At 42.5% G+C, this 12,667-nt stretch overlaps 1 protein-coding gene across 1 annotated transcript in view; it reads left to right on the top strand.

Moving 5' to 3' along the window:
* The first annotated feature begins 2,441 nt into the window (after window positions 1-2,441).
* Window positions 2,442-12,667, top strand: part of SS18 (SS18 subunit of BAF chromatin remodeling complex) — a 94,263-nt gene continuing 84,037 nt past the window's right edge. Inside the window, 2 exon segments of the mRNA XM_020968694.2 lie at window positions 2,442-2,609; window positions 10,261-10,337. Coding sequence (XP_020824353.1) covers window positions 2,541-2,609; window positions 10,261-10,337 — 146 coding nt within the window. The 5' untranslated portion in view covers window positions 2,442-2,540.

Raw genomic sequence — 12,667 nt, forward strand, 5'->3', positions numbered from 1 at the left:
TGGCAATGAATGGTTCAATGTCAATGTGGCAGAGGTCTTCAGTTGTGTACCCACCCCCACCCCACGCATCTGTGTTTGACCCTATGCTATTTCATATTTGGCAGGCTGATCATATACTCAGATGAGACAAAACTGGTAGGGACAACTAAGGCACTGGATGAGTCAGAATACCCAAACTTTTGATCAGGATCTACCATATGTTGTTACACGGAATGTAAGCTTCTTAAATTTTTTTTTAAAATTTATTTTTGGCTAGGCAATGAATGGGGTTAAGTGACTTGCCCAGGGTCACACCGCTAGTAAGTGTTATGTGTCTGAGGTCGGATTTGAGCTCAGGTCCTCCTGAATCCAGGGCCGGTGCTCTATCCACTGCGCTACCTAGCTGCCCCAAAACGTAAGTTTCTTTAGGGCAAAAACTGTTTGACTTTTGTCCTGCTAACCCCAGTTCCTAGCACGGTGCACACTGCAGGCACTTAATAAATGCTATTTGGTTGATTGCTAGAAAGGCAACCCCAAAGCTGCTGCTACCCAAGAATTCCTCCTACCCAAGAACTCCTCCTTCTGGCAAGGGAACTCTCAGGGAAACTTGGCATTGTTCAGAAAATGGGTCCTAGACTCTTAAATTTGGAGTTGCTAGAAAGGTATCTCTGAGACTTGTGCTAAAAAACTCATCTTTGCTAGATTTTTAATTGGAGAGTAAGTGCTTCTCTCCTTTCTGATGCTCTTTTCCGGCAACTCTTGTCCAGGTTTTCCCTGGGCGGCCAGTAATGGGGGGTGGGGGTGGGGTAAACCTTTGGTTTTGGAGTTAGGGGACCTGGGACTCTCGTTTACTAGTTCTGTGCCCTTGGGCAAGTCATAATCATTCTGAAACTCAGTTTTCACATCTTTTACACCGAATAATATTTGTACTAATTTTGTCACGAGTTGCTCTAAATAAAGTGCTTCATGAACCCTAAAGTACTATAGAAATGTGAGCTTAACGTATTATGAGTTTACCAAATATTTATTTAAGTCAGTCAACTAGCATTTATTAAGGGCTTATGTACCAAGGACACATGGCGATACCAAAAAGGCAAAACCGGATTCTGTAAGAAACTTACATTCTAATGGGAGAGCCAACATGCAAACAACTATGTACAGACAAGATACCTACAGATAAAATACAAGGTTATGGTCGTTCTTGGGATAATATTAGTTTTGAGTTGTAAGGAAAACACATCTACAAAAGTGGTCAGCAAATGCTGATATTTTCGCTTTTTAGACAAGGTTTTGCTGGCTCTGCATACAACTGAAGAAACAATTTGAATTGATTAAATTGGTGTGATTTATTTTTATGGTAAAACCCATCAAAACATATACACTTTAAAGTCGGGGAGCTTGTTTATACAGTAAGTTAGGATCTTCCGAAGAGGAGAGGAGTTTAATCAACTCCGTCCAGCCATTCCCCGCGCAGTTTGGGGAACTACCTCTCCTCCTCCTATTTTGTGATTTGTTGCAAAGAAAAGCAGCGTCCCAAGACCCGATTTCAGACAAGGAGGTCTAAACTAGGAGGGATTCCAGATTTCCCCCCTAAGAAGCGTCTCTGTCAAGCATTCCTCCACCGAGCTTCAGCGTTGCTCTTGGACAAACGTCTACTGCTGCTTTGGGGGCCACTGCGCGACCGTGCTTTCCTTCCAAGGTAGGCTGACTCTAAGACTCGGTCCTCTTCCACTCCACCCCCCAGGTCCAGCTTGGTATGCGTCCTTGAACAGGTCCACCGAGACCTGCTGTCGGGACGCATCTCCTAGGCTTCGCTGTTTACTTTCGGGCAGCAAATCCACTTTCACCTCTTCCCTCCTCCCCACCCTTCCCCTTCTCTCTGTTCAGCAGATGCTTTTGGAGTTTGGAGAAACTCCCGTCGCGTGCCTCCCGCCCCGGTGCTTTTTCCCGCCCTGCGCCCCGGAGTAGCGAGCCTAGAGCACAACTTCTAACGCGGGGTTGGGGAGAATCTGGAGAAGAGTAATCCGTTGTCATCCACGCAGCAGTGGAAGCCGGCTCCAGGGATGCTCCAGCCTACTGGAGCAGAGGGTTGCGCTGGGGTGGAAGGGGCGGGCTGGTTTCGGCCTCTCGCATTTCCTGTGACAGAGGCAGCTCCGGCCTCCCCACGGCTCTAAGCGGGCGGCCCGACCATTTCCTGAATCGCTGGCGCGTAGGGAGGGCAGTAGCAGGACTGTACCATTATGACAAGGTGTATGTGGGGGAGCGCTGGAGGAGGAGGAAGGCTCGGGCTATTCTCGAGGACGACGAGATCACGAAGCCTGCCCTTTCCCCACCTAGGGCTGTCTTGGGAGTGGGGGGACGGGGGTTCGTATGGAAAGAGGGTGAGAGAGGGCGCTTGGCAGGGCGGCACTTCCGTGCCGTGAGCACGCCCCCAACACGGTCCCCCTCTCGCTGTCTCCCGGTGGTTCCACCCAAGAGGCAGGCTTCTCTCCCCCAGTTTTCTGTTCACCCCGGAGCGCCCGGGACTTGCTGGATCTTGGGGACGGCTGCGAGAAGCCGATATGTCGGTGGCGTTCGCAGCCCCGAGGCAGCGGGGCAAGGGAGAGATCACTCCCGCGGCGATTCAGAAGGTAAAGCAGCACTTCGGGGAGACGGGTCGGGGGGGGCCTGACTGGGAAGTGGCTGTGTGTTTGTGCGCGCGCGCGGGGACAAGCGCAGCCACGGTCACAAGCGCAGCCACGGGCTCTGGCCTAGTGGGTGCTGGGGGACGGGAGGCAACACTGCTTCCTCCGACGGACTTTTCCCCGCGTTCTCGCTCACTTTCCCACACGCACAAAAGCCCGGTGAAGCGCCGCCTGATTTCTCTGGGGATGGGGCGGCGGCTGGTTTGTGAGGGAGCCGCTGGGAGGGGGGAGGCGGCGGGCACGCGCTCCCCTGGCTGCCAGAGGATAACTCGAGGAGGAGGGGTAGGATGTGTGGCGGTGGGTTGGACGCGGGCAAGTCTCTCGGGAGTTCGTGGCCCTCCCGCCCCCCACATGTCGCTTCTGGAGTTACTTTTGTGACGCCCCGCCCCCTTCCCGTCGCGCAGGCTCCGTGCGGCGCGGGCGCGCGGGTGGGGGCGGGGAGCGGCGGCGCGCAGTGCGCTTCCCCTTAGCGCTCCCCCTAGGCGCTTCCCCGCCCTGGGGTCCTGGAGCTCGGCAGGAATGAGGGGAGTGGAGGCATCTGTGGGAGCTGTGAGGAGGGGGATCCCCTGGGGTGCTCGAGGCGGCTTTCTTTTCTCGCCACCATCCTTCCTCCTCTCCACTGCCCTCTGACCTTTGCCTGAGGTGGGATTCCGTGCGGCCGGAGGCGCCGAGGCCCCCCCTCGTATTGTCCTTCACTGGCCTCTGACGGCGAGCAGCGGCGGCGTGAACTGCACTTCTGGAACTTTTAAAAACTTCATTCCTACGTGATTTTTGTTGCTTGTCAAACGGTTTTTTTCTTCTGTTTAAGTTGAAGAAAAGGGAACTGGAGACATCCCTAAGTCCCAGTGCCACGGCAGGATTGACCACCTATAAATATTGTTGACATGATACTAACTGCCTTTAAAAAAAACAACACGACAAACCCCCATCAAATTAGTGTTCCCCTATGGGTTTAAAGGTTTGCCTAGGTGTTTGTTTTTTGAACTTAATGCCTAGGCTGTGCTTCGATGATGTAATTTTTGTATTTTATAACACGTTAGGGAGATTTCCAGCCTTGAAGACTTAAGTATAAAGAATGTAAGCATTTGGAATGGGAGAACCCAGATGTGAATTCTGGCTGGGCGACTTATTTATGACTTTTGTCAGGTCACTTCATCTATTGAAACTTTAGGTTCCTCATCTGTTTAAAAAAAAACAAAACAAAAACTCAACTGGGTTTCTAAATTGCCTTCTAGAGCTAAATGTTATGAACCTAAAAATAATGATCAGTCACATTTTTATATAGGTTTAAAATTTTTCAGAGACCTTTATATGCATTATATTTTGGTTCTCACAAAAATCCTATTAGCGTAGATCCTGTTATTGTTATTTTTATCAATAGGTGAGTAAACTGAGGCTTAGAGAGGTTAAGATAAGGGTCACAGAACCAGTAAATGTTAGATGTAGTATGAATCCAGCTTTTTCTTTTTGTGGGTCCAGTACTCTTAATTCCTCCTCCAATCCCTCCTCTTGTTCCTCTGTCTTTTCCTCCTCCTTCTGCCCCTCAAGATTCTTAAGACTTTGAGTCAGTCAGAATATTTATTAAACACCTACTATGAGGTGAGCCAGACCCTGAGTTAAATATATAGATACAGAGAAAGGTAAAAAGATAGTCCTTGTTCTTAAGGAGCTCACATCTAATGGGGGAGGCAACATGCAAACAATTATGTACAAGCTACATACAGCATAAATTGGAAATAATCAACAGAGGGAAGGAGCTAGAATTAAGGAGGATCAGGGAAAGCTTTCTGTGAAAAGTGGGATTTTATCTGAAAACTGAAAATTTTAGAAAGCTGATCTAGTCCAACCATCCTCACCTCATTTTGAAAAACATGTTCATAAACTTAAAGCTGGAACTAACATTAGTACTCACTTAGTACAACCTTTTAAATAAATAAACTGGGACCCTGAAAGGTGAATTGCCTTAATTGTATTCTTTGTTGTTGTTCAGTAGTGTCTGACTCTATGACCCTATTTGAGGTTTTCTTGGCAAAGATTAAAGTGGTTTGCCATTTCCTTCTCTAGCTCATTTTACAGATGAGGAAACTGAGGCAGATAAGGTTAAGAGACTTGCTCCAGGTCACACAGCTAGTAAGTGAGGCCAGATTTAAACTCAGGAAGATGAGTCTTCCTGACTCCAGGCTGGGTACTCTATCCACTGTTTAACCCAACTGCCCAGTGGTTACACTGGTAGAAAATGGCAGAGCTGAGAGGGAACCAAGGCTGTGGGAGGTGAGTGGTTTGCCCAAGGTCATGCAGGTTTTGTATTATGTAAAATGGGGTCAGAATGTTGATAAAATCTAAAGAAAAGTAACCTGTTCCTTGAGAGGTGGTGGTAGACTGTTTCTACTGACTATAGAATTTAAGCAGGTGGGTTTAAACTCCTTGTGAAACATTTATGGTACAAATAATAAAGATAAGAAGTAGCTATACATTTATCTGGCTTTGGTGGCAGAAAAACTAAGTTGGATTCAAGGCCTGCCTCTTAAAAATAATAACTGTATGACTCTGAGAAAGTCACTTAACCTTTCAGTTTCCTTAGGCAACTAAGACTATAAATTATAGATCTATATCAGGTCAGACTTCCCTCCCATACTTAATTAAATATAAACAATCAAGATTGTTAGAATATGGAGTGGATCAGCAAGGTGTTCTCAGTCTCCATCTTTGGAGTCTTTAAAAATAGCAGAGAGTACCATCTTCCAGAGAATATATAGTATGGCTCTTTTTAAAGGCAAGTATTAGATTATTCCTTGTGGTTTTTAAAAATCTTAATACAAATTATTTAGCCTGCATTAAGCAGCCTTAATAGTTAAAACTTAGTAGAGCTAAATGTTAAACCATTGCCACCATCTTAACCACCTTCCCTCAGACCATGCCATGATGGAGTTAACCCAGGTAACCCAGGATCCTGAACCCAAGAGCTCCATTAATAGTAGTGTCCTCCAGAACATCAACCTAACTCCCACAGTCATCATTGAAGGGAACATTACATGTGGAAAAGAGGCCTGCTTTCCTCATCAATAACACCACCAACCACTGACCAACTACCATGGTTGGACAGGTTAACCCAGACTCCTAGGGGATGGCAGTGTCCCTCAGTCTAATCCAGTAAACATTTATTAAATGCATACTATGTGCCAGGCACTGTTAAGCACTGGGGATTAAAAAAAAAAAAGAGCAGTCCCTGCCCTCAAGAAGTTTAAAATCTAATGGGTCTGGGGGGAGACAGCATGCAAAAGGAGGTAGGAAAGTGGGGGTGGAGGAAGAGACTAGGGGGTACCTGGTGCTGGGACAGCTTATTCTGTGGAGTTGAAACTAGGCAGAGCCAAAGATGCAGGTCATGAATCAAGAAGTCTTGTTTCTGTATTCTATAAAGGAATGTATTGGGAGAAATTTGGTACTATACCCTCCTGTCAGAAGGGAGAGGAGGCTAAGGGGGAAGTGGTGTTTGTCATGGCAAGAAGTTAGCATGGTGATAAGTGATGAGCTTAACCTGGGTGGGACATCTTGTTCTGTGGAGTGGAGGCCAGGCAGAGTAGCAGATGCAGAGTGGAATGAGCTCAGTACCAGTCCTGCTTCCAGCCTTGCCCCCATAGCCATCATTGTGGGGAGTAATTCTGTGACGAAGTAGGACATCTTTGACATCACCACTGCCACCACCACCACTGATAACCAGCGGCCATCTTTGGGGGAAATTAGGCAGCTAGGTGGTAAAGTCAATAAAGCAGTGAACCGGGAATCAGGAAGACCTGAGTTTAAATTGAACTTTAGATCTTAGCTGTGTGACCCTGGGCAAGCCATTAACCTCTGCCTCAGTTTCTTCTTCTGTAAAGATTGGGATAATAATAACATCTACTTCTTAGGGTTGTTAGGAGGATCAGATGAAATAATATTTGTAAAGCCCTTTGTAAACCTTAAAAACATTATATAAATGATAGCTGTTATTAATGGTTTTGCTTCAGGCCCAGTTTCCTTCACCATCTTCCAGGGAAGTGGCTACTGTGTGGCAATTGGGCTAGCCATCCTTGTCACCTAGCACCTATCCTCTACAGGGACACCTAGTTGAAGCAGCAAGGCATACTGAAGGATGGACCATTGGCAGTATGTGCTGGGCAAATCCAACTACTTATACCACTGATCACCTATACTACCACTTCTCCTCAGACTTTGATGGAGATTGCCTAGGACCCTGAATTTAAGAGCCCTAGAATTAGCAGTGTTCCTAGATCACCAGCCTAATCCCCCAGCTCATGTTATTGTTCAGTTGTATCTGACTTTTTGGGACCTCATTTGAGGTTTTCTTAGCAAAGATATTAGAGTGATTTGCCATTTCCTTCTCCAGCTCATTTTACAGATGAAGAGATGAGGCAAACAGGGTTAAGTGACTTGCCCAAGGTTGGTCACACAGCTAGTGTCTGAGGCCAGATTTGAACTCATGAAGATGAGTCTTCCTGACTCCAGGCTCAGTGTTCTGTCCACAGAGCCAGGTATCATTGAGGGGAGGAATAATCCCTGAGGAGAAGGCACTGACCTTCATTGCCACTACCAACACCAATCACTCATCAGTGAATACTGTTGGACAGGTAAGCCTAAGAGTGCATGGTTCCATTCCAGGCCCAGGATCAGTCATCCTGGGAATTGACTCCTGTGGAGATGAGATCCGGCAATTGCTTCTATAGGTGCTGAAGCAAACTTCTCAACAATCACAGCTACTGAAGATCCAGAAAAGAGAGTTCTCAACCCCACTGGCCTTGGTTTCTGTCAAGCAGTTCAATATCAGGAAAAAAAATCAGTGGAAACAAGATTAAAGAAACAGTGCCATCTACTTTGCTACTGCACCTTTAATAGCCATTGGGCTTTTCCATTGGACTTGAAGCTGAAACTTCCTGTATGTCTTGTTTCCACCATTAGAATATGATCTCCGATTTTATATTTATATCCCCAGTTCATTGTACAAAGTAGTCACTTAGATGTTTATTCTTTCATTTCTTAAGACCTACCCAAATTTTAGAGTGTGATAAGTGTATGGAAAAGTCTTAAGAGAATTCAAAGAAGATAGATGATAAGATAAGATGATCAGGATAGGCTTACCTGGAAGATAGTTGGACGTTGATAAATAGGGTAGGATTCCACATTTAGAGTTTGTTGGAATATAAGTAGTAGTTTGTGTGCTGTGGAGAGGTGGGATGAGATTGTTGGGAAAATTTGTTAGGGATTTAGTGATTGAAGAAGAATAGTATGAGCTAAGGCTAGAAAGCCTTAAGTGACATCCATATTGTAGAGAACTTCAAATGCCAGGCTAGGGAATTTGGACTTTATTTAGTAAGCAGTGGGGAACTTGAATTTTTTTTTTATCAGTGTAGTGTTTGAATCTGAATTGTCCACCAAGATTAATATGTCCTTGATACGTAGGATGAAGAGCCCGGAAACAGGGAAATAGGCTTTTGGGGAAAATGCTAATGATTCTATTTCAAATACTCCCTGGCAATCCATCTGTGATTTAGTAGGTAAATCTTAGAAAGTTGCTGAGTGACTTGCTAAGGTCACGTTAGTAACCCAGGACTTCCAGGCTCCAAGTCCTCATTTATTCACCTTGCCTGACTTCATCTATATGTTTATTATACTTACTATCATTTACTATAATAGTGGAAATTTATATATTTTCTTTTAACAAGTAAGAACATAAATATGAATAAAATGTCACAGTTAAGGACTTTTTTTAGATAATGTTCCTCAAGTGCTTTAATGAATAGTATCTTTTGAGTCTCATAAGACCCCTGTGAGGTGGGTGCTGACTCTCGATGAAGAAAGTAAGGATAGGAGACAGGGCCATCTATGGTCACATAGCTAGTTAATGTCAGAAGTAGGGTTCCATTCCAAGTTTTCCTTATTCCCATGCCTAGCATTCTATTTACATTGGCAAGTTGCCTATCTAATATTAATGTTGATGCGCTTATTAAAAAATTGAAGAATGCTTTTTAATATCCTTGTCACTTCCCACTGATTGTCCCACAATAATATATCACCAGTAACTAAATCATTAAGTTTAATATGACTTCTTATATTTAAAAGTAAATTATGTTACTTTTTAAATTTTTTAAAACCAGGAATGCTTTGGATGGTAGTAACTTGTATGATATGAGGTAGTATTGATTTTTAATGTATTTTGTTTTCAGCTGTTTTTATTATGTTTATCGTTTTATTGTATCAAGTCTATAATTCATTCTGAGCAGTCCAGAATTAACTTTTACTGAAAGATGTGTTTAAATTTAAAAGAAAGGAACCTTCAATCTTTCCTTCTACACTTCAGACAATAACTTAGATCTAATAGAGGAGACAGTGATAACTTGAACTTACCTTAACCACTTCTTTCCCAAACAAAAAAAGACTGTACAAAGGAAAAAATCCCCAGTTCACTAAATAGAAGATGATAATATCATGTGTTTTTAGAAACCTTTGATAGCAAGGCAGTGAGGTGTAGTGGAAAAGGCTGTGGGGCTTTGAGTCAGGAAGGTTTTTCATTCATTTCCTGCCTTTGACACTTGCTGTCTTAGGGACTCCATGACCAAGTCTAATATTCAACTTCTCTGACTTTTCTCATCTGGAAAACAGGGATAATAATACCTGTAGTATCTACTTCACAGGATTGTTTTGTGGCTGTTTTTGGTCTGGACCTGTTATTGAAATGGTGCAGGGAACTCCCAGTGAGCAAACTCCCTCTGTCAATGGACATCTGCGACTGTTCCCTGCACCTTTACACACTTAGAGAGTTGAGTCAGTGAGAGGTTAAACTGACTGGCCCAGGTAGACACAAAGCTTGAATGTATGGTTTTGTGACTCCCATCATCTGTCCACTAGTGGTACTTCATTGCCTCTTATCAGGGTTGTTATCTTTACAGAATTTAAAAAAGTGCTCACCTAAAAAGTGTCAGCCATTATTATTGTTATTAAGTGATGTGGTGAGATACAGGAAATAGAGAGCGAGACTTGAGTTAGGAAGTCCTGGGTTTAAGTCTAGCTGCTTAGGTACTATGATTCTGGGCAAATCCACTTTCGCTTCTCAGTGTTCTGGGTAACTTATTAAAACTGTAAGGTACCTACCTATCTGTACGGGTACAGGAAGTTCCTCACCAGGAAGAGCTTTCTAAACCTATGAAATCAGAAGTCAATTATTGTTTGCATTAAAAAATCCATTTTCGTAGAGGTTTTGTATAAACATTTCCATTTCAAAACTCAAATAGTTGAGTACATAATTTTATGTAAAAAGAGACATAAGTAATTTAATTTTTTTGAAAAAGCTAAATAAACTAAAAAGTAGTGAAATGTCAGAGTAAGAGCAATTAAGAATTTTAAGTTGTTGCTGGTTATGCCTTTACATATCTATATGATGCTTTTATGATAATATGCAATAATTGCTTCAGAGTTTTTATTATGGGTTCTTCAAAGTCAGAGTCATTTTGAAAAATAGCACTTATTAATATTGTAGGCTTTTGAGCTTATGATACTTTTATCTGATGTTCAAGTTTATGACCAACTTTTTCAAATTTTATTTCAGATGTTGGATGAAAATAACCATCTTATTCAGTGTATAATGGATTATCAGAATAAAGGAAAGACTACAGAATGCTCTCAGTAAGATTGATCTGAAACTTTTTTTTTTGGTATTGATTTTTCATTTTTACAAAAAGTGAAATGTGTTGTTTAAGGAAGTTAAATATTTTTTTTAAGATTCTCACTCTTCTATACAGATAAATGATGTAAGCATATATCATTCAAAGAAAAATTAGATCTTTCTGTATTGGGAAATTGTTATACTCTGAACTATTGCTGAAGAAACATGAGTAATTTGTAATGAAATAACTATATACTTGATTACAGTATATTTATGTAGACCAGATGTCTAGATGTCTTTAAGGTGACTTAAATATCTTCTCCAAGTTCCTGTAATAACTTATAATTTCTGTAGTGGAAGAATAAGTAGAATTGAAATGTTTAAAGGGAATATAGAACACTTGTTCCCCCAATGTGTCAGCATAGATAAATGCTTCAGAAAGAACTTGCTGGTATGCCATAACAAGCAAGGCTTTCTCAACACATCTGGCCTCTGCCCTTCATTAACCTCTTCTCATTTTTCTAATTTTTCCTGTATTTTCTTTTGCCTTTTTATTATAATAAGTAAGATTTATTTTTTTTTACGAAGGCATTTGGCCTGTTCTGACAGCAATGTGGATCCAGTAGAAAAAGTATTGAATTTGAAGTCAGAGGAAATGGGTTTGAATCGTAGCTCTTCTTGCCTTTGTGACCTTGGGCAAAACACTCCTCCTTTTGAGGCCTCCTTCCTCACCTGTAAAAGGATAAGGTTAGAATAGGTGATCTCTTAAGGTCCTTTCCAGTTCTAAATTTATGATCCAGTAATTCCAGTGCTCACCAATTTGATTATTGGGTAGGATACCTTCAACCAATAAGCTATACAAGTATGTTTTAACCAGTTTAGGAATTTATATGTCATAGAGTGACTAAACTGGGAAAACATTGACCCAGAAAAGTTATGAAGTATGGTTGTTACTTCTAATCAGTCTTCAAAACAGGCTTTAGATAAAGGGATTTGTATTTCTGAAGGGACAGTATCGTAGAGTAGATAGATGGCTCAGAAAATAGGTAGGAAAGAATCATAGTTCTGAAACTAACTTTTCTTGTTTCACGTGATAAAGTGACCTTACTCTCTACCAAGACTAACCTTTTTACCTGTTCAGGTAATCCCATTCCAGTCCCTTCTCTTGCAACAGATTACCTCCTTTGACATCCCCTACTCTTTCACTTATTTTCAGTCTCTCCCTCCCTGCTGGCTCAAAAAATATGCCCTTTTTCCCCCATCCTGAAAAAACCCTCACTTGACCCTTCCATCTCTGCTAACTATCATGCTGTATCTCTTCTGCCCTTTGTAACTAAACTCAAAAAGACAGTCTACAATAGGTACCTCTACTTTCTCTTCTACTCTTTTTTTAACCCCTTATAATCTGGCTTCCAACTTTATCATTCTATCGAAATAGCTCTTTCCAAAGTTATCAGTGATCTTTTAGTTGCCAAATCCAGTGCTTTTCTTAGTCCTCATTCTCCTTGACCTCTCTGCAGCTTTTGATATTGTTGATCATTCTCTTCTCCTTGATAACTTTTTTCTCTAGGTTTTCAGCATAACCCCCTCTTTCCTGGTTTTCCTTCTACTTATTTGTCTGCTCTTTTTCACTTTCCCTTGCTGGATCCTCCTCCAGATCATGCCTTCTAACTGTAGGTGTCTCTCAGGGTTCTGTCCTGGACCCTCTTCACTACTTCACTTGATGATTTCTGTCAGCTCCTATGGATTTTATTACTGTCTTTATGTTGATGACACTCAAATATACCTTTCCTGCCCCAGTCTCTCTGCTGACCTCCAATTTCACATCTGTAGCTGCCTCTCAGACCTCTTTGAATTGGATGGATGTCCAGTAGACATTTTAAACTTGCTATGTCAAAACAGAATTGAATATTTTTCCTTCAAATCCTACCATGTGCTACCTTCCCTGTTACTGTAAAGGGCAACACCTTCCTTCTAATCCTTCAGGGTTGCAACCTAGGAATTATCTTGGACTCCTCGCTATCTCTAACTCCCCATATCCAAGTTGTTGCTAAGGCCCCTACAACATTTCTGCATCCCCTTTTCTCATCCTGATACCACTCCAACTCTAGCACAGGCTTCCATCACCATGCATCTTGATTATTTCAATAGCTTGCTGGTGGATCTTCCTGCTTCAAGTCTCTCTCCACTCCAGTCCATTCTCCATTCAGCCACTAAAGTGATTCCTAAGGCACAAGTCTGATCATGTCACTCACCCTACTCAGTAAACTCCAGTGACTTTGTGTTGCCTCTAGATCAAATACAAAATGCTCTACTTGGCATTCAAAGCCCTTCTTAACCTAGTACCCTC

This window comes from Phascolarctos cinereus, unplaced genomic scaffold (assembly GCF_003287225.1).
Source record: "Phascolarctos cinereus isolate Bilbo 61053 unplaced genomic scaffold, phaCin_HiC Scaffold_4;HRSCAF=312, whole genome shotgun sequence".
NCBI lineage: Eukaryota > Metazoa > Chordata > Mammalia > Diprotodontia > Phascolarctidae > Phascolarctos > Phascolarctos cinereus.